Source organism: Lathyrus oleraceus, chromosome 7 (assembly GCF_024323335.1).
Source record: "Lathyrus oleraceus cultivar Zhongwan6 chromosome 7, CAAS_Psat_ZW6_1.0, whole genome shotgun sequence".
Taxonomy (NCBI): domain Eukaryota; kingdom Viridiplantae; phylum Streptophyta; class Magnoliopsida; order Fabales; family Fabaceae; genus Lathyrus; species Lathyrus oleraceus.
The window spans coordinates 450,176,944-450,202,574 of record NC_066585.1 but is presented as its reverse complement, the minus strand read 5'-3'; the positions used below and the strand labels follow the sequence as shown (position 1 = coordinate 450,202,574).

Below are 25,631 nucleotides of genomic sequence, written 5' to 3'. Positions count from 1 at the left end.
GTACTATTACAAAACCCAAGGCGGAGGGAGGTCTTGGATTGCGTAACCTTGAAATCATGAATGAAGCATGCCCGTCAAAGCTTGGACGGAAACTTCATAATGGTGATGAGGAGATTTAGCGAATATTGGTTTGGGGAAAATATGGGAGAGACAACGATAAAAGCGCCATGAATGTGAAAAATTTAGATTCAAGTTTTTGGAAATGCATGGAAAAAATGTGGCCAAAAGTTGAAGAAAATTGTTTGTGGTATGTTGGTGATGGAGCTAGTGTAGACACGTGCGATGATCATTGGATAGCTCAGGACATTAAGATTGTCGAGTTAGGTATTTAGATCCTCGTGCAACTCCATGCAGCAAGAGTTATTGATTTAGTGAAGGAGAATGGAGAGTGGGATTGGGACTCGCTCGACAATCGGCTTCCGGAGGATATACTCTATAGGATTGCTAGCATGATTCCCTATTCAGCTGATGCAGGACCAAACGGAATAGCTGGCATTGGAAAGGACTGTAAAAAGTTCTCTGTTAGCACCATGTATATCATGCTTGATGATAAGGACACTTCCATGGAAGATAATGTTTGGACTGACATTTGGAGACTTCATTCTAACAAACGCATGTGATCCTTCTTATGATTGCTCATGCATGATGGACTTCTTACCAACTCGAAGAAGAATCGTTTTGGCATTGGGAGTGCAATGTGCTCCTTCTGTAGATATGTGAAAGAAGATACTTTACATGTCCTCCGAGATTTCTTCCGTGCTATGGCTCTCTGGATGACAGTAGTTCACGCTAACATGAGGTTTATTTTTTTTGCAGGTGACTTAAAGAAATGGATTTATAGTAACATGCAAAATAATATGGGGTGGTATGATAATTAGCATTGGAAGGTGTTTTGAGCAAATGCTTGTCATAAGCTTTGGAATTGGCATAGTAAAGAATCTCATGAAGATAATTATTCTAGACCTTCAAATATGGTGTCTCACATTAATAAGATAGTGCAAGATTATAAACAAGCGGAAGTAGCGACATGCACAAATATGGATCACTGTAAGGAGTTGAAATTAATCAAGTGGGAAACACCTACAATGAAGAGAGTGAAGCTGAACATAAATGGTGCTAGAGATAAACAAGGTAATGCATTATGTGGTGGTATCATAAGAGGGAATGATGGAGAATGGATAAGGGGTTTTTCAAAGTACATTGGGGTTTGTGATAATTATACATCAGAACTCTGGGAGTCTATGAAGGATTGCAACTTGCAACAACGATGAATTTTACAAGCATTTACGTTAATTTAGATGCTCAGCAAGTGGTCAATGATATCAATACAAATAGCACGAGCAATATCATGGGTAGGAAACTGATCCCCAATATTAGATCCTACCTCCTTCATAATAGGGAGATTAAAGTTACTCATGTTTATCGCGAAGCAAACTTATGTGCAAATGCTCTTGCTAGAAAAGGATTGTCTCTTCCTAAAAAAATTGTATCTTTGGTAGTTGCCCGCTTTTTGTTTTCCACCGGTTAGAGGGTGATTTGATAGGGGTTCCAACCCCCCGGTTAATACTGGTGTAATCCTTTTTTTGGGCTTAGGCCCTCCGTTCAATAAAAAAAGAAGGTAAATGCTAATGAGTGCCCATAGGGAACTGGTTAAGAGATTAAAAAGATAAGTTGGACATTCTTTAGGAGACTAAAAATATTAAAAAAAATTCTAAAAATATGTGTATTCAATGAACTGAAAACATATGTAATTAACCTTTTTACAGAATATTGTGTGCATTCAATGCACTTCTTTATTTTGAATTCTTAACCATTGACACGGGACATCGATTAATGCCCTAAAATGAAAATAATAGATTTTTTTTTTGTTTATTATGATTTTTTGATAACAACTGTTTGTTTCTTTTTTTGAAAAATATTAAAAGGTTAAAATAAATAATTTTATTTTAAAAAATATTTTTTATTAGATTTTGCAAGAATATAAAAGTAAATGGTAAATGAAAACAAATGACTGAATGATCCCCTTTTTAGAAGAAATATGCAATAAAGTTAGATATAATACTCATACATTTTTATTATTTTGTTTAATTTTTTTAATTGGCCGAACAAAATTGGAGTTCATACATATACTTTCGTTTCCATTCCATGTTCTTTCTTTCACACTCTTTCTATTCATTGTTTCTCAACATTTAAATATTAGTGTAATTTTAATTTTTAATTGTTAAAGAAATCCATATCGGATGATAATATATGATATGTTCATATATTCTTAAGTTGAATAATTATCATCAGATAAATCGATTTTATAGAGATAAATTAGTTCGAACTCAAACTCCAAACTCTTTTCAAATAGATCTACCAAAAAAAATATCATGAATATATAGTGATGACTGAAGAGACCTAGAAAAGGCATATACAAAGTGTCCAAAACCAAAAAAAATGGGACATTGTCCCAACCAGAATACCTACAAGTCAAAATTTCTTCCATATTGTATATTCAAATTGAGAATGAAAGGAAGATTATAGAAAGACAAAAGAAAGCATGAAAATCTTTAGTTAGGATTTTGCAAGGATTGTTGTTTCCACCAAGGGAATGCAAGGTTGTGGAATATTAGGATCTTTTTATTGTGTGATCCACTAGATCATACAAAATCCAAAAGCTCTCCAAAATGATTTGAAAGAGAATGATGCATGATGATTTCATACAAAGGAAACAAGAAAAGTCGATGTGTCTAAGCCAGGATAAGCTACAAAATGTAGTGACAAATAAGCATGAGAATCTTGACTATGGCTTATTGCCAACGGCCAATTACAACTTACAAATGAACCAATTTCCTAGTAAGCTTGTCTTTGGGTTCCAAAGATTTTTTTCTTTGAGCTTTTTGGCTATACACACTTCCACTTTCCACTTCCACTTTCCACTTTTCAGCCGCTTCTCTGTTTCACGTGAAAACTCTTTACCAACAATGAAACCCTTTTCTCTTATTCCAACTTATATATTTTCCACTAATTATTATTCCAAATAATAATAATAATAATAATAATCCAATAATTCAATTTATTTAATTAAATTAATAAATATATTATTAACTTAATTTAAAATAATTCTCTTATTTTATTCGGGGTGTTACAACTCTCCCCCACTAAAAGAGTTTTCGTCCTCGAAAACATACCTCAAGCAAATAACTCTGGATAAGACTCTTTCATCTGACTCTCCAGTTCCCAAGTCACATTGCCACCTGCTGGTCCTCCCCAAGCTACTTTCACTAAGGCAATCTCTTTACCCCGCAACTGCTTCAACTCTCGATCCTCAATCCTCATAGGCGATATTTCAACAGTCAGGTTATCTCTTACTTGTACATCATCTACTTGGATCACATGCGACGGATCATGAATGTACCTCCTCAACTGAGACACATGAAAAACCTCATGCAAATTCGCAAGTGACGGCGGTAAAGCGATACGATAGGCTACCTCTCCTATCCTCTCCAAAATCTGATAAGGACCAATAAATCGAGGTGTCAACTTCTTTGACTTCAAAGCTCGACCAACCCCAGTTATCGGAGTAACACGAAGAAACACGTGATCTCCCTCTCAGAATTCAAGTGATTTCCTCCTCCTATCATGATAACTCTTCTGACGACTCTGAGCAATTCTCATCTTCTCCTGAATCATCTTAATCTTTTCTGTAGTCTGTTGAACAATCTCCGGTCCAACCACAACACTCTCACCGGACTCATACCAACATAATGGTGTCCGACATCTCCTACCATACAAAGCTTCAAACGGCGCCATACCAATGCTCGAATGAAAACTATTGTTGTAGGTAAACTCAATCAAAGGTAAATAACAATCCCAAGCACCTCCCTTTTCCAAAACGCAAGCTCTCAAAAGATCCTCTAATGACTGAATCGTCCTCTCAGTCTGACCATCAGTCTGCGGGTGATATGCAGAGCTCAATCTCAGTTTAGTTCCCAAAGCCTTCTGCAAACCTTCCCAGAATTTCGATGTAAATCTAGGATCTCTGTCCGAAACAATACTCGACGGAATACCATGCAAACTTACAATCTTCTCAATATACAACTCGGCTAATCTCTCTAACGGATAATCCATTCTGATCGGAATGAAATGAGCCGACTTTGTCAATCTGTCAACAATCACCCAAATAGCTTCAAAATTCTTAATTGTCCTCGGTAAACCAGAAACAAAATCCATGCTGATACTATCCCACTTCCACTCTGGAATAGCCAACGGTTGCATTAGCCCAGACGGCTTCTGATGCTCAATCTTTGACTTCTGACAAGTCAAACAGGAATAAACAAAACTCGCAATTTCTCTTTTCATTCCCGGCCACCAAAATAACTTTTTCAAATCATGATACATCTTCGTAGCTCCAGGATGAATACTCAACCCACTACGATGCCCTTCTTCAAGAATACTCTTCTTAAGTTCGGTAACATTCGGAATGCACACCCGACTACCAAATCTCACAACACCATCCTCATCAACTCTGAATTCGCCACCTTCACCTTGATTCACTAGAGTCAACTTATCAACCAAAAGCACATCGGATTTCTGACCCTCTCTGATCTCATCCAGAATACCACTTGTTAACTTCAACATCCCCAATTTAACACTATTGTGAGTACTCTCACACACCAAACTCAAGTCTCTAAACTGCTCAATTAAATCCAATTCCTTAACCATTAGCATAGACATATGTAATGATTTCCGACTCAATGCATCAGCCACTACGTTTGCTTTACCCGGATGGTAATTCAACCCAAAGTCATAATCCTTCAGAAACTCTAACCATCTTCTCTGTCTCATATTCAGCTCTTTCTGATCAAACAAATACTTTAAACTTTTATGGTCACTGAAAACCTCAAATCTTGACCCGTACAAGTAATGCCTCCACAACTTCAGAACAAACACCACAGCCGCCAACTCTAAATCGTGCGTCGGGTAGTTCCTCTCATGAACCCTCAGCTGTCTTGAAGCATAAGCTATAACCTGCTTATTCTGCATCAACACGCCACCCAAACCCAACAATGAAGCATCACAGTAAACTTCAAATGATTCCGACGAACTCGGTAATATCAGAATAGGAGCAGTAGTTAACCTTCTCTTTAACTCTTGGAAACCTTCTTCACATTTTGAGTCCCAAACAAACGCTTGCCCCTTCCTAGTCAACATCGTCAATGGTAACGCCAACTTAGAAAATCCCTCAATGAACTTCCTATAATAACCAGCCAAACCAAGGAAACTTCGAATCTCAGCAACAGACTTCGGAGCTTCCCACTTAGATACCGCTTCTATCTTAGAAGGATCAACAGCAACACCACCTCTTGAAATCACATGACCAAGAAAACTCACCTCTTCTAACCAAAATTCACACTTAGACAGTTTAGCAAATAACTTCTTTTCTCGGAGAACTTCTAAAACCACTCTCAAATGCTCAGCATGCTCTTCTTCAGATTTCGAATACACCAAAATATCATCAATAAACACCACAACAAACTTGTCTAGGTACGGATGGAAAATCCTATTCATATACTCCATAAATACTCCAGGCGCATTAGTCACACCAAAAGGCATTACAGAATACTCATAATGTCCATACCTAGTTCTGAAAGCAGTCTTCTGAATATCCTCGGTTTTCACACGGATCTGATGATACCCAGATCTCAAATCTATTTTGCTGAACACACTTGCACCAACCAACTGATCCATCAAATCATCAATCCTCGGCAAAGGATACCGATTCTTGATCGTCACTTTATTCAGTTGCCTGTAGTCCACACACAACCTCATAGTACCTTCTTTCTTCTTAACCAATAGCACTGGTGCACCCCACGGTGACACACTCGGACGAATAAATTTCTTATCCAACAGCTTGCCACGATTTTGATGTTGCTTGCCCCTGCGGTCACTGACAATCTTGTAATGAGCATTATTGTCTTCTTCAAATATCCTGCAGCTATCAACCAATTCAGTAAAAATGCGTATCTTCTGATACCCAACAGCCTTCTTAATTTCAGAGCGCAGTCCATTTTCAAACTTGATGCACTTTGAAAATTCAGCACCAGCACCAGTGTAATGAGGATAAAATTTGGACAGCTCTACAAATTTCGCAGCATAATCAGTGACAGACATGTTTCCTTGCTTCAGCTCAAGGAACTCAATTTCCTTCTTACCACGGACATCTTCCGGATAATACTTTCTCATGAATTCCCTACGGAATACATCCCAAGTAATGACTTCACCTGCCACGGTCAACCTCTCGTGAGTCTCTAGCCACCAGTCATCAGCTTCGACTGCTAGCATGTGAGTACCATACCGAACCTTCTGAGCTGGAGTGCAATCCATAACACGGAAGATTCTCTCGATCTCTTTCAACCATCCTAAGGCTGCATCTGGATCATGCTTCCCTTTAAACACCGGCGGATTCTCTCTTTGAAAAGTCGCCAAGCTACGTGATCCAGCATCACCACCAGCATTTGGCAAGTTCTGCACAGCTTGTGCCATCGCTTGCATTGCGGCAGCCATTGCAGCGTCATTCCTTCCAGCCATTTCAACTTATCACCACAACACAACTTAAAAGTTAGATTAGTAACAATACACAATTGTTAGACAGTAACGACACGACAACTGGCCGGACAGACCGACCTGCTCTGATACCACTAATGTAACACCCTTCTAAAATACCCTAAATATATAATTAAAATAACACATATCAATCAGAGTAAATATGCAATCAAGGGTGTCACACAACATTTCACACCATAATAACTGTCATGCTCTTTATTTAATCAAAATAACATTTTCTTGCATAATTCGCAGCGGATAGAAATCAACTAACCATTCAAAACATATAACATATTACAGGTAAAAAGGTTCAACAACCAACAATAAAACAATTAAAACATCCCGTCCCGATGTTACATCTATCAGAGCACGACCCTCTAAGTAGACTACACTAGACTCCAAGCACTAGCTTCTACTCACTCACTGCTCGTTACCTGAAAAGTAGTTGTAAGGGTGAGTTCCTCAATCGATATAATAAGCATTATAAATCATCATGTAATGCTAAGTAAATTTACACGTTAATCACCCTAATCATATCATACATTCAGTAACGGCACATCAACTCAAATATCATACTCAATAACAACGTAAAATGCAACTCAAATGAGACTCGACTCGTCATGCATGTGGTACCAATCGGAGTAAAACTCCCAACTTAAAATCATTGCCATTTTATTGGGCATCAAGGCATAAGCCTTCAACTTTCAACTTAAAATTTGCCAATCCAGGCCAACGTGGTGTGAGCAGAGCTCCATCAAGGCGTAAGCCTTCAACTTTCAACTTAAAATTTGCCAATCCAGGCCAACGTGGTGTGAGCAAAGCTCCGACTTAATGCATATGAATGTACATGGCATACACGACTTTACAATTCCGACAACATAATAATAATAGCAACACAACAAGGTTTTCAACATAATCAACTTATAATCAACTTTGGCTCATCAAGCCTACAACTCAGTATTTTTAACAACTTTCCGTACACGGAACAACTTAACAACATACTTGTATCAACACTTCATAACGTAAATCCAACAAAATTACTCATCACAATTAACTATAATAGGCCAATCACCAATTAGGTTCACAACATTAAAATATCAATTTTTTCTACTTTCCAACAGTGTTAACCGGTTAACGCCCTGGGTTAACCGGTTAACGCAGGACAAAACACACTTTCTGGCAAAACGCAACAGTGTTAACCGGTTAACGCCCTGGGTTAACCGGTTAACGCAGGCAAAACAGCACATTTTCACAAAATATAACAGTGTTAACCGGTTAACGCCCTGGGTTAACCGGTTAACGCAGACAAAACAGCAGTTCCTGCGCTAACACAAGGCAGAATGCAGAGTTCTCCGCATTTTCCGCCGTTGGAGGACTTCCGGACCTCCGATTCAATTTCCGTAAAAAGCTACATTATCGGAAAATCACGACACATACAATTATCGATTCAATTACAGCTTTAATACAACTTATTCATCACAATATTTCAGCATTCAACATCCCAATTAGGGTCACTTCAACGGTTTATCACTACCCATGACATGTTAATCTATAATACCCATTAAACGACGATAAACCCCCCTTACCTGAGATAATCCGGCAATCTCTAAGCTTCGAGCTTTTCCATTCTTCAACCTTTGCTCTGCCTCTTTGCCCTTTCTCCACTTTCCACTTTTCAGCCGCTTCTCTGTTTCACGTGAAAACTCTTTACCAACAATGAAACCCTTTTCTCTTATTCCAACTTATATATTTTCCACTAATTATTATTCCAAATAATAATAATAATAATAATAATCCAATAATTCAATTTATTTAATTAAATTAATAAATATATTATTAACTTAATTTAAAATAATTCTCTTATTTTATTCGGGGTGTTACAACTCTCCCCCACTAAAAGAGTTTTCGTCCTCGAAAACATACCTCAAGCAAATAACTCTGGATAAGACTCTTTCATCTGACTCTCCAGTTCCCAAGTCACATTGCCACCTGCTGGTCCTCCCCAAGCTACTTTCACTAAGGCAATCTCTTTACCCCGCAACTGCTTCAACTCTCGATCCTCAATCCTCATAGGCGATATTTCAACAGTCAGGTTATCTCTTACCTGTACATCATCTACTTGGATCACATGCGACGGATCATGAATGTACCTCCTCAACTGAGACACATGAAAAACCTCATGCAAATTCGCAAGTGACGGCGGTAAAGCGATACGATAGGCTACCTCTCCTATCCTCTCCAAAATCTGATAAGGACCAATAAATCGAGGTGTCAACTTCTTTGACTTCAAAGCTCGACCAACCCCAGTTATCGGAGTAACACGAAGAAACACGTGATCTCCCTCTCAGAATTCAAGTGATTTCCTCCTCCTATCATGATAACTCTTCTGACGACTCTGAGCAATTCTCATCTTCTCCTGAATCATCTTAATCTTTTCTGTAGTCTGTTGAACAATCTCCGGTCCAACCACAACACTCTCACCGGACTCATACCAACATAACGGTGTCCGACATCTCCTACCATACAAAGCTTCAAACGGCGCCATACCAATGCTCGAATGAAAACTATTGTTGTAGGTAAACTCAATCAAAGGTAAATAACAATCCCAAGCACCTCCCTTTTCCAAAACGCAAGCTCTCAAAAGATCCTCTAATGACTGAATCGTCCTCTCAGTCTGACCATCAGTCTGCGGGTGATATGCAGAGCTCAATCTCAGTTTAGTTCCCAAAGCCTTCTGCAAACCTTCCCAGAATTTCGATGTAAATCTAGGATCTCTGTCCGAAACAATACTCGACGGAATACCATGCAAACTTACAATCTTCTCAATATACAACTCGGCTAATCTCTCTAACGGATAATCCATTCTGATCGGAATGAAATGAGCCGACTTTGTCAATCTGTCAACAATCACCCAAATAGCTTCAAAATTCTTAATTGTCCTCGGTAAACCAGAAACAAAATCCATGCTGATACTATCCCACTTCCACTCTGGAATAGCCAACGGTTGCATTAGCCCAGACGGCTTCTGATGCTCAATCTTTGACTTCTGACAAGTCAAACAGGAATAAACAAAACTCGCAATTTCTCTTTTCATTCCCGGCCACCAAAATAACTTTTTCAAATCATGATACATCTTCGTAGCTCCAGGATGAATACTCAACCCACTACGATGCCCTTCTTCAAGAATACTCTTCTTAAGTTCGGTAACATTCGGAATGCACACCCGACTACCAAATCTCACAACACCATCCTCATCAACTCTGAATTCGCCACCTTCACCTTGATTCACTAGAGTCAACTTATCAACCAAAAGCACATCGGATTTCTGACCCTCTCTGATCTCATCCAGAATACCACTTGTTAACTTCAACATCCCCAATTTAACACTATTGTGAGTACTCTCACACACCAAACTCAAGTCTCTAAACTGCTCAATTAAATCCAATTCCTTAACCATTAGCATAGACATATGTAATGATTTCCGACTCAATGCATCAGCCACTACGTTTGCTTTACCCGGATGGTAATTCAACCCAAAGTCATAATCCTTCAGAAACTCTAACCATCTTCTCTGTCTCATATTCAGCTCTTTCTGATCAAACAAATACTTTAAACTTTTATGGTCACTGAAAACCTCAAATCTTGACCCGTACAAGTAATGCCTCCACAACTTCAGAACAAACACCACAGCCGCCAACTCTAAATCGTGCGTCGGGTAGTTCCTCTCATGAACCCTCAGCTGTCTTGAAGCATAAGCTATAACCTGCTTATTCTGCATCAACACGCCACCCAAACCCAACAATGAAGCATCACAGTAAACTTCAAATGATTCCGACGAACTCGGTAATATCAGAATAGGAGCAGTAGTTAACCTTCTCTTTAACTCTTGGAAACCTTCTTCACATTTTGAGTCCCAAACAAACGCTTGCCCCTTCCTAGTCAACATCGTCAATGGTAACGCCAACTTAGAAAATCCCTCAATGAACTTCCTATAATAACCAGCCAAACCAAGGAAACTTCGAATCTCAGCAACAGACTTCGGAGCTTCCCACTTAGATACCGCTTCTATCTTAGAAGGATCAACAGCAACACCACCTCTTGAAATCACATGACCAAGAAAACTCACCTCTTCTAACCAAAATTCACACTTAGACAGTTTAGCAAATAACTTCTTTTCTCGGAGAACTTCTAAAACCACTCTCAAATGCTCAGCATGCTCTTCTTCAGATTTCGAATACACCAAAATATCATCAATAAACACCACAACAAACTTGTCTAGGTACGGATGGAAAATCCTATTCATATACTCCATAAATACTCCAGGCGCATTAGTCACACCAAAAGGCATTACAGAATACTCATAATGTCCATACCTAGTTCTGAAAGCAGTCTTCTGAGTATCCTCGGTTTTCACACGGATCTGATGATACCCAGATCTCAAATCTATTTTGCTGAACACACTTGCACCAACCAACTGATCCATCAAATCATCAATCCTCGGCAAAGGATACCGATTCTTGATCGTCACTTTATTCAGTTGCCTGTAGTCCACACACAACCTCATAGTACCTTCTTTCTTCTTAACCAATAGCACTGGTGCACCCCACGGTGACACACTCGGACGAATAAATTTCTTATCCAACAGCTTGCCACGATTTTGATGTTGCTTGCCCCTGCGGTCACTGACAATCTTGTAATGAGCATTATTGTCTTCTTCAAATATCCTGCAGCTATCAACCAATTCAGTAAAAATGCGTATCTTCTGATACCCAACAGCCTTCTTAATTTCAGAGCGCAGTCCATTTTCAAACTTGATGCACTTTGAAAATTCAGCACCAGCACCAGTGTAATGAGGATAAAATTTGGACAGCTCTACAAATTTCGCAGCATAATCAGTGACAGACATGTTTCCTTGCTTCAGCTCAAGGAACTCAATTTCCTTCTTACCACGGACATCTTCCGGATAATACTTTCTCATGAATTCCCTACGGAATACATCCCAAGTAATGACTTCACCTGCCACGGTCAACCTCTCGTGAGTCTCTAGCCACCAGTCATCAGCTTCGACTGCTAGCATGTGAGTACCATACCGAACCTTCTGAGCTGGAGTGCAATCCATAACACGGAAGATTCTCTCGATCTCTTTCAACCATCCTAAGGCTGCATCTGGATCATGCTTCCCTTTAAACACCGGCGGATTCTCTCTTTGAAAAGTCGCCAAGCTACGTGATCCAGCATCACCACCAGCATTTGGCAAGTTCTGCACAGCTTGTGCCATCGCTTGCATTGCGGCAGCCATTGCAGCGTCATTCCTTCCAGCCATTTCAACTTATCACCACAACACAACTTAAAAGTTAGATTAGTAACAATACACAATTGTTAGACAGTAACGACACGACAACTGGCCGGACAGACCGACCTGCTCTGATACCACTAATGTAACACCCTTCTAAAATACCCTAAATATATAATTAAAATAACACATATCAATCAGAGTAAATATGCAATCAAGGGTGTCACACAACATTTCACACCATAATAGCTGTCATGCTCTTTATTTAATCAAAATAACATTTTCTTGCATAATTCGCAGCGGATAGAAATCAACTAACCATTCAAAACATATAACATATTACAGGTAAAAAGGTTCAACAACCAACAATAAAACAATTAAAACATCCCGTCCCGATGTTACATCTATCAGAGCACGACCCTCTAAGTAGACTACACTAGACTCCAAGCACTAGCTTCTACTCACTCACTGCTCGTTACCTGAAAAATAGTTGTAAGGGTGAGTTCCTCAATCGATATAATAAGCATTATAAATCATCATGTAATGCTAAGTAAATTTACACGTTAATCACCCTAATCATATCATACATTCAGTAACGGCACATCAACTCAAATATCATACTCAATAACAACGTAAAATGCAACTCAAATGAGACTCGACTCGTCATGCATGTGGTACCAATCGGAGTAAAACTCCCAACTTAAAATCATTGCCATTTTATTGGGCATCAAGGCATAAGCCTTCAACTTTCAACTTAAAATTTGCCAATCCAGGCCAACGTGGTGTGAGCAGAGCTCCATCAAGGCGTAAGCCTTCAACTTTCAACTTAAAATTTGCCAATCCAGGCCAACGTGGTGTGAGCAAAGCTCCGACTTAATGCATATGAATGTACATGGCATACACGACTTTACAATTCCGACAACATAATAATAATAGCAACACAACAAGGTTTTCAACATAATCAACTTATAATCAACTTTGGCTCATCAAGCCTACAACTCAGTATTTTTAACAACTTTCCGTACACGGAACAACTTAACAACATACTTGTATCAACACTTCATAACGTAAATCCAACAAAATTACTCATCACAATTAACTATAATAGGCCAATCACCAATTAGGTTCACAACATTAAAATATCAATTTTTTCTACTTTCCAACAGTGTTAACCGGTTAACGCCCTGGGTTAACCGGTTAACGCAGGACAAAACACACTTTCTGGCAAAACGCAACAGTGTTAACCGGTTAACGCCCTGGGTTAACCGGTTAACGCAGGCAAAACAGCACATTTTTACAAAATATAACAGTGTTAACCGGTTAACGCCCTGGGTTAACCGGTTAACGCAGACAAAACAGCAGTTCCTGCGCTAACACAAGGCAGAATGCAGAGTTCTCCGCATTTTCCGCCGTTGGAGGACTTCCGGACCTCCGATTCAATTTCCGTAAAAAGCTACATTATCGGAAAATCACGACACATACAATTATCGATTCAATTACAGCTTTAATACAACTTATTCATCACAATATTTCAGCATTCAACATCCCAATTAGGGTCACTTCAACGGTTTATCACTACCCATGACATGTTAATCTATAATACCCATTAAACGACGATAAACCCCCCTTACCTGAGATAATCCGGCAATCTCTAAGCTTCGAGCTTTTCCGTTCTTCAACCTTTGCTCTGCCTCTTTGCCCTTTCTCCACTTTCCACTTTTCAGCCGCTTCTCTGTTTCACGTGAAAACTCTTTACCAACAATGAAACCCTTTTCTCTTATTCCAACTTATATATTTTCCACTAATTATTATTCCAAATAATAATAATAATAATAATAATCCAATAATTCAATTTATTTAATTAAATTAATAAATATATTATTAACTTAATTTAAAATAATTCTCTTATTTTATTCGGGGTGTTACACAAGTATGATGTGATGTAGAGTTTTGTGCATAATTGTTAATGAGTTGATGAGACATGTGATTTGAGATATGAATTACTATTGATGCAATGAGTATATTTTGTTTACAGTTAGAGTGAGGTTGTATTTGCATCTTTTGTTGAGTGAGTATTTATGTATAGTCAGAGTGGGAATGTACTGCATTTTTGTATGTCATGCATCATGTGTTTCGTTGTTGTGAAAGAGGCATGTTCGTTAGTTTAGAGTGGGGACTAGTGACTTGTCTCAGGTCTTGAGTGGGGGGCTTGGAGCTCAGAGTGGGGGCTTAGGATTCATAGAGATTGAGACCGAGTTCATATGAAGAATCAAATGTTGAGTCGGTACCGCATGCATATAAAGTTGAGTTATGAGTCTGGTTCAGAGTTGGGGTTGTGACGAGCATGAGTTGAGTCACTGTTGCATGATAATAAGATGTTTGTGTAATGATGAATATCCATGCATGATTGTGATGTGGGTGAGATGTGAATACATGATGTTGGCGTACTTTATGATATGTGGATGATCTTGTAGATATGTGAATATATCCTGAATGTTTATGCACCGTTTATTATTTGAATGTATTTCACCCCCTTTTTGTATTGTTGCGTCTATGCTCCTTTGGAGTACAGATAATCAGGTACCCGAGTAAGAGTTTGAGGTTGAGGATGGTGTTGTGCCTCTTTAGTTGTTTGTCATTCGGGTCTATAATTGGAGTCGCTCTGATACGTAACACGAAGGGATCGAGCTATCCTACATGTGTTCATGTTATGTATCTTTCTGTTTGATTTTATTTTGCGTTATACCAAGTATTTTTGCAATTCCGCTGTTTATCAAAGGGCTTAACTTTTTAAATTATATGATTCAAAATGGTTTTTGACTGTGTGAGTATTATTCTGCTGAATGAATATTTATGTTTTATCATTTAATTATCGAGTCAAAAAGTAGAGTGTTAAACTCTTAACCAAACAATATCACTCATATCTTGAATTCTTCCTTCTTTACTTAAAATCTTAGTCATCAATCAAACATCTTCAATATAACTAACTCCTTCGGAATCATTCGGAGTCATTTAACTATATACGCACGAGACCACTTATCTTGAAACGTTTTTACATGAGAAAAAAAACAGAGAGTGAGAGTTAGCAAGAAGAAAAGTATCTTGCCAAATCCTTAAAAATTAAACGAGCCTTAATTACTTAAATAGGTGTCCTAAAGGAACATACAAATATTGTTTGCAAAACGACCAATTGAACCAATTCACGTAAGTGAATAATTATATTCTTTTTACTCAACCAAATTTGTGTTTAACCTAAATCAATTCAAACCTAAATTTGATTTGATTTACAAAGTCAAAGAGAATTCATAAAACTTTAACCAATTTAAAACACCTTTCATTCGAATAAAAATGGAAGACTATAAAAAAAATTAGTTTTGTGAATAAGAATTCATTTTATATGTTATGCAATGATGTATTCCAACATAAAAGGACTCATTACAAGTTTAACTGCTAGACAATATTCAAAACAAAAAACTTAAGCCTATAAATCCTAAAATTAATAACAAGCGCACAATTATATAATACTCGCGTTGTAGTTGCTGTTGGAAAGGATGAGGCTGTTCTATTGATACAATAATTGTCTTATCTCTTTCATATATTTTCATATATGAAATTTCTTTATATAATTAATTGTTGAATTAGTATTGATTTTACAAAATTTAAGCATATTTAATTGATATTAAGTATTATTAAAGACTATTCAATTTACATAAAACATATTCAATTAAAGTGTTATTAAGGGTTATTCAATTTACTATCTAATTTACATTGAAGTATTACTAAAGGCTAAACATGTTTTTTTATCAAATACACTCTCGTAGTCGAAACGGGAGGTTGACGAATGTTGACATTATCTTTGAAATCATCGAACACCTGCAATAGAAGACCTTTTATAAAAATGTCATTTATTTGATTGTATTGTGTGACAGAACATGCATAACACAAACCTCGCCACGATTAACCTTGTCATATAGAAAATGAATATTCATCTATATAAGTTTTGTAAGATGGTGTTGAATGAGATTACTTAATAAATAGACATCACTAACTTTGTCACAGTATACTAGAGTGGCTTTCATAACATGACATTAAAGTTCTAAGAGTAAACTTCACACCAATAAGATTTAGAAACATTGTTAGCAATACCATGATACTCTGCTTCTACACTATAACGAAAAAGAGTCGGTTTTCGTTTAGTAGACCATGAAACTAAATTATCTCCAAGATAAACACAATAACTGAACGTGAACTTGCAGGTGTCCGGACACCCTCCTTAGTCAGCATCAGTATATGTGACGAGTTTGTCAACCGAGGAAAGAGAGACATGTCATTGTGAGTAATTTTTACTTATATGTATATCTAATTATTCGCTTCAAGGCTGTCATGTGTTGAATTCTTGGATCGTGCTTAAAAATACATACCTTCTAAACGACATAAGAGACAACATGTCATGTGAAAGTAAGATATTTCCATGCTCCCACGAGACTTCTATATTAAGAGGGATCATGATATGAGTTGATCGTGGTTCTATTAAGTTTTGCTTTTGTATCCACTAGAGTAGAAGTTAGTTTGCAAGATGACATGGAAGTTCTCTCAATATTTTCTTCGACATATTTATGTTGAGAAATAAACATATCACCTAAGTTTCTTGTAACTTAGATGCCTAGGTAGTTGTTGAGAGAACCTTAATCTTTCATAACAAATTCAGAACTCAGTTTAAACATGATAGATTAACGAAGAGTGTCGAATGATGCGGCGAGAATGATATCCTCCACATAAAGAAAAGTATAGGTTGTTTAATCTCCACCGTGATAGATGAATAAGTGAAGGTAATAGAAACACAAGAAATGAGATTTTGAATTGGGTCTCAAGAAAAAGAAACTTATGCAACCCAAAGAGAAAAACAGAAAACTAAGAACCAAAATAATGAACACAATTATTTTTATCCTAGTTCTCTGTAAACAAAGCTACCTCATGTCCACCCGCCAAGGTGATTTCTCCTTATCACAAGGACTTAATCCACTCTAACCAAAATTGATTGCAACACAAAGACCAACGATCAATATCTTCTTGAGTAATTCTGACTCAACCCTAGTCACTAAAGGAAATACAATAAAAAAGATTGAGATACAAAGTATGTTTACAAAATGCTTCTAAGAAAGCAGAATACACAAATGAATTATAAGTATATCACTTAAAATATATTCTCTGAAGAGTATGAACAAAATTTCCTTGTGTGTCTATTTATTTTCTCTTATGTATTTCATTATGTGCAATGTTCTTCTAAAATGATATTCTCTTGGCGTTGGTATTGTTACATTCTTCCAAGACTCCTTTATATAGGAAATGAAAAGATTCATTGGAGGGTAGAAATGGAATACTCAAACAAATTTGTATCCTTGCATAATGGTCTTTGAAAATGGGAGACACAATGATATAATAGTACAATCCTTAGCCCACAAAATCAGTATAGTGGAAGGAATATTTGATCTTGTACTACGTACTATTTTCACACGTAAAATCTTTTTTATCTTATCTTTATTATTTAGAGGCTTCTAATAAAGAGGTGATGAATCATGCATAAAAGGAAGAATAAGAGTCTGGTTGAGAGAATCTTCAGAAACTCGGTCTTGAGAGTCTTGATCAAGTTCATCAGAACCCGATTTTCAGAGTCTAGTGACACAGTTCATCAGAGTTGTTTAAGCGCAAGGCTTCAGAGCTTAACAACGTCATAAGCTTCAAAGTCATACAACTTTGGATAAATAATTTTCATAAGCATTGATTAGAGTAGTCCATAACTTGAATATCTTGTAGAACATACATCTCAGAGTCAGAGCGTACTAATTTCAGAATCTGATGACGACATACACCACTTCTTTAGAGTCAGAACTAATATATAGTATCTGCATACTAAACAAAACCATAAGGGTACAAAATTATTCTCTAATACTATATGTATTGTTATCATCAAAATATAAGGCTAGATGCATAACCAAATCTTGTTCTTACAATCTCCCCTTTTTTGATAACGAAAATACTATGAATTTTGATGAACGGTTTTTGCTTGACTTAATCTCATAAGAACATCAAAGTGAGGTTTGTAAACTCCCCCTGAGTTTTATACTATTAAAATTATTTCTCAACTTAAAACTTCAGCGTTAGGTTTGCAAGCTCCCCCTAAGTTTAAGACTTAAAATAATTCTAACACATAAAACATTTCAATTTGCATGAGAGAAATAACTTACATGAACTAGGAAGTCTTGTTGAAATATCTTCTGATTTGAGTCTTGTTGACTACAAGTATCAGAAAGTGTTGTATCAGAAAGTCTGGTTATCAAGAATCTGTCTTGTGTCATGGTGTTGGTTAGACTTGTATCAGATCTTGATGAGACATATTCCTTATATCAAAATTTGATTAGAAGTTCTCAATTTCTTGTATCAAGGCCTGGTTGGAAATTAGCTTGAATCATAGCTTGGTTTAAATACCATATATGCCTGGTTAATGTTTGTTTAACTATGAGGTCCAGGTTAATTTCCGCAAGGTCTTGGTTAACTTAACTTCTAAATAACCTGGTTAACTTGACTAAATAAATCTTCTTAGCAATATTGGTAAAATTTATCAAAACGTTGGTTAACTCCCAAATTAGTGATCAAAGTCAAAAAATTAAGAAGTATCAGAGTTAGATGTTTGGGACTCAAAAGGGAAATAAGTATATCAAAATTGTGTCCACTCTTCTACCCCTTTGTCATCAATCAAAAAGATTTAAAAAAACAAAGGATAAAGACAAAAGAAACTTAATTTCATTCAGAAAGATAAAGATACATAAAAATAAGTTAAACATGTAATCAAAAGAAAAGAAATCAACATTTTAAAAACATTTGGATTCTAGGTTGGTGGTGGCAGTCTTGACAAGATAACTTGAAGCAATCCTTCAATCTTTGTGTGAAAGATATCAAGTTGTTGCTTCAATGTTATTTTTGTTTTTGTGCTGATTCACTCCTAAGAAGTTTCTGAAGAGATGCTAGGTTGTTGTTGCAATGTTCTCGCCACTTCTGCTTCTGGACGTGACTCTGATCGTCAAGCTTATGACGAATGGAAAGCTTCTGAAGTTTTATTGCTAAGCTGAAGATTCTGAAGATCTCAAGCCAGACATTGAGGTTATCAAGGTTCTGAATGTAGATTCTGAAGGTTGTGAAGATCTCAAGCCAGACTGTTGACGTTTGTAAGACCCCAATTTTGACCCTAAGATCCCTCATACTATCTCATCATTTGCATTGGCTTTGGGATCACACCTTGGCATCCTCTTTACCCCTCATTCTTTGGGTTTGCATTGTGAGAGATCACCAAGCACTTTTGATTGTACCATGATTTATTTTCTTTTGTTTACCAACCAAAATACCAAAAATATGTGTATGTATGTCATTGTTTCTTTTGTAGGTGTGTATGTGTGTCCATTTGTACCTCACCAAGCTCATATATAGGGTTTGAGACCCTCAATGCAAGAGATCAATCAAGGAAAGGTTCACAATGGTTCTAAGCATCATATATGGATCCATATGTTCTTTATTTGTCAATTTAATCAAGAATTCATTAAGAGTTTGAAGCTTGTTTGCCTTGGAAGCCCTAATTCATCTAGGTATCTTGTGTGACTTCCTCATCAAGTTTCTTCATCCTAATTCTTCCCCAGTCCATCATTGACCGCTGAATTCTTTTCAAGTCAAAATTCTAGTTGATTCATCAATGACCTTGTGTCAGATGAATCAACATAAGTCTGACTAAGATATGTCCCTCCCATTTTTTAGTGTGTGATATGTTTTAGGAGTTTGGTTCTTTGTACCAAATCTCTAACATGCATTAACACCTATATTTGTATTGCCCGACCTTAGATAGTTGTGACTTCTACATAAGTCCAATTGCTATTGCTTAACATAGAGTTAAATTTGTCCCAAAAGGCATATCATTCTTGTAAGTGAGATTGTAAGTCTCCCATTCTTCATGGAATTGTGTGAAAACTTGACCTTTTTTCCTTTTATGAGAGCTAGTGGCATACTTGTTGATTTATCAAAGTTGAAGCCCTTCTCATGGATGATGTCTTGGTTCAAGAATTCATACTTGTGAATGAATGGTTGAGTATTCTCCAAAGAATCACTTAAACAATTAAAACTCTTCACTGACATTTGACTAACCTTTTATTAATGTTGCTTTACTTTCAAGTCATTTACTTAATGCACTTTAAATTTCAGTACCTTTATCATTCATCTGTCATTTACATTTCATGTAACTTGTTTATGCTTCAGTCTTTTTCACTAGGAGTACCTAGGACACTTTCGGTGCTAACACCTTCCCTCCGTGTAACCAACCCCCTTACCTGCAATCTCTGGCATTTTATTAGTTTTGGTTTTAAAACTTCTTATCTTTGGGTTTTGTTCGTACTTTTCCCTTTTCCTTTGGAAACAATAAAAGCGTAGTGGAGACTCTGGTTTTATTGACGTCAAATTTATCCATAGCTTGATGGTCATGAATTTACCGCTACAGAAATTAAGTGGCGACTCTGCTAGGGAGTAGTCCTCAGTGTTTTTAGCCTACTTTTTATGTGTATATACTTGTATATTTGATGTTTGTATATTTTGTTTGTATGGTATAATTTGTCTGTTATGCTTGGTGATCTCTGAGTGGTGAGATAAGTTATAACCCGAACTTGAGTGCAATTAAGATAGGAGGATAGTATAGTGATGTTCAACTTGTGTGGAGTAGTTCTTAACAAGTTGGCTTGAGACCCATCTACTCAGTGCAGACCTCTTTGGAGTTACTAATGTCACACAAGTTATTTGTGGATAAGCATTACTTTCTCTAAATTTGAGGTCTCAGAAGCTGAGGACCGTAGAACATTTAACCCAACTTGGCCTATTTAGGACGTAGTGCGGAGACTGTTCAAGTATGGACTTGATAACAGTTGTTACACAATACTACACTCAGACGAGTTTCTCTTGAGAATATTATGGGTTGATGAGTCAGTCATCCTAACCTATAATATATGATAGATGGGATTAAGACTATAAGCACTTTTATAGAACATGATCTACAGGTTTTTACCCTTAGTACACTCCTTTGGGATGGTTCTTAACATGACTCCATGCTCGTGACTCACAACAAACCCTCTGATTCTTGGTTGATCCGATAAAGTATTGTCAATATTAATGGAACTTGGGTGTTTGTAAGGTGAAAACCGTAATCCACCAAAATGGATGATTGATCTTGATGATGACTTAATCCATCCCTTGAACTTTGTTTATGTTTGTCTTGTGTTGATTGTTTCATTCATGCATACATGCGTATCATGACATTCATCACAAAAAATAAATTTCAAGGAACTAAGGTCTTATTTGCAAATATTTTCAGACCATGGATTATGGACGAAGGAACACTAAGAAGTACAGTTTCAAATGTCCTGATTTGAAAGAGCTAAGGAAGTTTTCATCCTCTGTATTAGATCCCTTGGACTTCAAACAACGTCATGGGAAGCTCTTGTCTGTGTTATCTACTGATGTAGTTAAAGGACTTCTGAGTGCTTTGGTTCAGTTCTATGACCCTCTTTATCGGTGCTTCACTTTTCCAGATTATCAGCTTGTGCCCATGTTGGGTGAGTATGCCCATCTCTTGGGTATACCCGTATCTGACAAGGTACCTTTTAATGGATTGGAGGAGATCCTGAGATCTCATATTATAGCTGAAGCTCTTCATCTGAAGAAATCTGAGATTGATGCTCATTTGGTGAAGAAAGGAGGAATTCTTGGGTTGACTTCCGAGTTTCTCATTGGTAGGGCTACTGTTTTTGCTCAAGCTGGTAGCATGGATGCTTTTGAAGCTATCTTGGTATTCCTTATTTATGGCTTGGCCTTGTTCCCTAACATTGACGGTTTTGTTGATGTTAACGCCATTAGAATTTTCTTGATTGGGAATCCTGTTCTGACCCTGTTGGGTGACATGTATTTCTCTTTGCATTTGAGGAATTTTAAAGGTGGTGGGACTATTATATGTTGTGTTCCTCTTCTGTATAAGTGGTTTATTTCGCACTCACCTCATACGCCTGCTTTCATGGAGAACCGACAATGTCTACGGGGGTCCCATAGACTTACATCTCTCACTAATGATGATATTGTTTGGTATGATTCTGCATTGGGTAGCTTTGATATTATTGACAATTGTGGTGATTTTTATAATGTGCCCCTCATTGGTACACAAGGAGGAATAAACTACAACCCAACATTGGCCTGTCATCAACTTGGGTTCCCCTTGAGAGATAAGCGTAATAACCCTCAGTTAGAGGGTTTATTTCAAGAGGGTAAAGATCCCCAACTTTTGAAGAAAAGGATGATACATGCTTGGTATAATATGCATGGGAAGGGAAGATCCAAGCTCGGTCCACACAACTGTGTAGCCTTGGAAGCTTACACTATTTGGGTGAAGAAGAGGCATTTGGAGCTGAAGATGTCGTATGCTTGTGAAAGACCTATGTCTGTGGTTATGGATGAGCCATCAACTCTCCCTAACCAAGATGTAGAAGAGTTGGAAGACGGACTTGCAAAGATGAAGCAAGAGAAAGATATGTGGGAAGAGAGGTTCCATGCTTTGAGTCGAAGGTATGAAGAGTTGCTGCTTGAGTCGAAAGATAAGGATGCACTTATTGATATTCTTGAAGACCGAGCAATGAAGAGACAGAGGGTTTATCTTCCTCTAGTATGCCTCAGCCTTCCGGTGCTTGGAAGAAGACTGTTGATCAGCTAGTCCTCGATAAGGCTCAGATGAAGACATCCTTTGAGTCTGAGGTTTAACGCATATGAAGGAAGTATGAACCCATAGCCAGGTCATTTGATGCAGTTCTAGGGATCCTGAGGATGACATTCGCATTTTCTCTTGTATTTGTACTTTGGTTTCTGAAATTGTACTCAGTGTAATCCTTCCAAATTTTATGAATAAAAAGAGATTTTGTGGTTAATAAAATTGTTATTATTGTTATAATTTTAATATATATTTTAAAATAGGACTTCATATATTCCTTGAAATTAAAAATAATCAAAACATTGCATTACATGCATCATTTGCATAACAGGTTTTCTTCCGCCAGATGTCTTATCAGTTCTTCTTCTATGCATTCAGCCAACCTGACTCACCGCTATAACACCCGTGCTAATCAACCGAAGATAATGGAGCATCTAGAGCAAGAAAACAGAGAGCTGAAGGATGAGATCGCCAGACTGACGACGCTAATAGAATCCATGATTGCTGCTCAGAATCAGCCGTCACCATCTCCTGCAACTCCTCCTCCTCAGAGGGCTTTTATTTCTGAGATTATTTCTTCAATTGTTCCCATTGCTACTACCAGTCAATCCATTCCTGCTATGCCTGCTGGATTCCCCTGGGGAATGCCACCAAACTTCATGCCAAAAGGGTATGCACCCACCTTTGTTTGTCTGTCAACATCTAGCCTGGTCATGTCAGTGCCTCCTCCTGCTGTTCACACTCTTCCTTGTGTTGAGGATACTATTTACCACTCTGAGTCATCTGAAGGTCCAGACGTCTATGAGAAGATGGATGAAATGAAAGATCAATTCATAGAGTTGCGCAAAGAGTTGAAGACTCTGAGAGGGAAAGACTTGTTTGGGAAGAGTGTTGATGAACTCTGCTTTGTCCCCAATGTTAAGATTCTGGTGAAATTCAAGGTCCCAGACTTTGAAAAGTACAAAGGGAACACCTTCCCGTTAAGACATCTTGTTATGTATGCCAGGAAAATGTCTACTCAAACTGATAATGACCAGCTGTTGATTTAGTATTTCCAAGACAGTTTAACTGGAGCTGCCCTGAGATGGTATATGGGTCGGATAGTGCTAGCATTTGTAATTTCAATGACTTAGGTGGGGCCTTTATCAAGCAGTATAAGTACAACATGGATATGGAACCTGATAGAGACCAGTTGAGGTATATTCCTGAAAAGGATAAAGAGACGTTCAAAGTATACGCCCAAAGATGGAGGGGTTAGCTCAGCTGCTCGGATAAGTCCGCCTCTTGAAGAGAAGGAGATGACTAAGATATTCTACAAAATGCTGAGTTTATTTTATTATGAACACACGATTGTAAGTCCCCACAATGATTTTACCTAAATGGTAAACATGGGGATGAGGCTAGAAGAAGGAGTCTGTGAGGGACGTTTGACTAAAGAAGAGGCGTCAGTCAACAAGAAGTATGATGGGAGTTTCTATAAGAGGAAAGAGGGAGAAACTAATTCAATATCAGTGGGGAGGAAGAGGAGGCCTCATGTTAGGAAGAGTTCTCAACCCCGTCAACATCAACACCAAGTTTCTTCTATAATTCCAGTTTTTTCTAACAATTCCAACAATCAATCAGTTCCAATTCAGCAAACAACAACACCAGCAACAACCACAACAAAGAACCAACAACAACAACAAAAATAATCACCAATAAAGCTTTGAGAGGAAGAAGGTATCTTTTGACCCTATTCCTATGACGGATGCAGAGTTGTACGCGTGTTTGGTACTCAAGAATCTAATCCATCCGAGAAACCCTCCGTAAATCCCTGAGCCACTGCCATGGTGGTTCAAGCCTGATCTTCATTATGCTTTTCACCGGGGAGCCCCTGGTCATGACATAGAGAATTGTTATCCGTTGAAGTAAGAAGTTCAAAAGCTTATGAAGAATGGTATGGTATCCTTTAAGGACAGAGTGCCTAATGTAAAAGCCAATTTATTGCCTGTGCATGGTAACCCTTTTGTCAACATGGTGGACGGTTGTCCAGGAAATTTCCAAGTTTTTGATGTGAGACGTATCTGAAGATCTCTGGTGGAGATGCATAGGACTTTATGTTTAATCAGTGACTGTGAACATGACCATGACGGTTGTGTCATTTGTAGCGTGAACCCCCGTGGGTGTATGATTGTCAAGAGAGATATCCAGAAGTTGATGGCTAAGAATGTAATCCAGATTCAACAGTCGAGGGATATGGAAGATGATGTGAATGTTATTGTACCAGTGTTTAAGACCCCTAAGCGGGGAGTCATTTAGTTTGATAGTAGCAGCAACAGCAATGTCAATAGATCGGTATCACCGTTGGTCATACGATTAGCGGGCCATGTCCCTTATACATCCAATAAAGTTGTGCCATACCAATATAATGACACGATGATTGAAAATGGTCAAAAGGTTCCTCTACCAGTTGCAGATTCGGTGGTAAATCTTGCAGATGTAGCAAAGGTGACCCGTAGCGGTCGTGTGTTTAGTCCGGTGTTCCCAAAGATTATGGAAGATATTTTTATGAGTAAGAAAGCAGAGATTCTTGTAGCGAATCCGATTAGTGCTCCAATATGTCAATCTGGTGAATCCAGCAAGTTGATGACTAACGATGATGATGAGGTGTTACAATTAATTAAAAGAAGTGAATTTAATGTTGTGGAGCAGCTACTTCAGACACAGTCAAAGTTCTTTGTGTTATCATTGCTAATGAATTCTGAAGCATAAAGAGGCATTACAGAAAGTATTGGAGCAGGATTATGTTGAGCATTATGTTATTGTGGATCCGTTTCACCACATAGTTGCTAACATCACTTCTTGTAATAATTTGAGTGTTTGTGATGACGAACTTCCCGAGGAAGGTAGAAATCCCAATTTGGAATTACATATTTCAATGAACTATAAGGAGGACGCTCTGTCCAATGTGTTGGTTGACACTGGGTCATC

At 37.7% G+C, this 25,631-nt stretch overlaps 1 protein-coding gene across 1 annotated transcript; it reads left to right on the top strand.

Moving 5' to 3' along the window:
- Positions 1 to 215: 215 nt before the first annotated feature.
- LOC127104312 (uncharacterized) lies at positions 216 to 1,271 on the top strand. Its single transcript, XM_051041501.1, has 4 exons — positions 216 to 324; positions 355 to 616; positions 713 to 799; positions 932 to 1,271. The coding sequence occupies exons 1-4, from the start codon at positions 216 to 218 to the stop codon at positions 1,269 to 1,271; spliced, it is 798 nt and encodes a 265-aa protein (XP_050897458.1).
- The last annotated feature ends 24,360 nt before the right edge of the window (positions 1,272 to 25,631 follow it).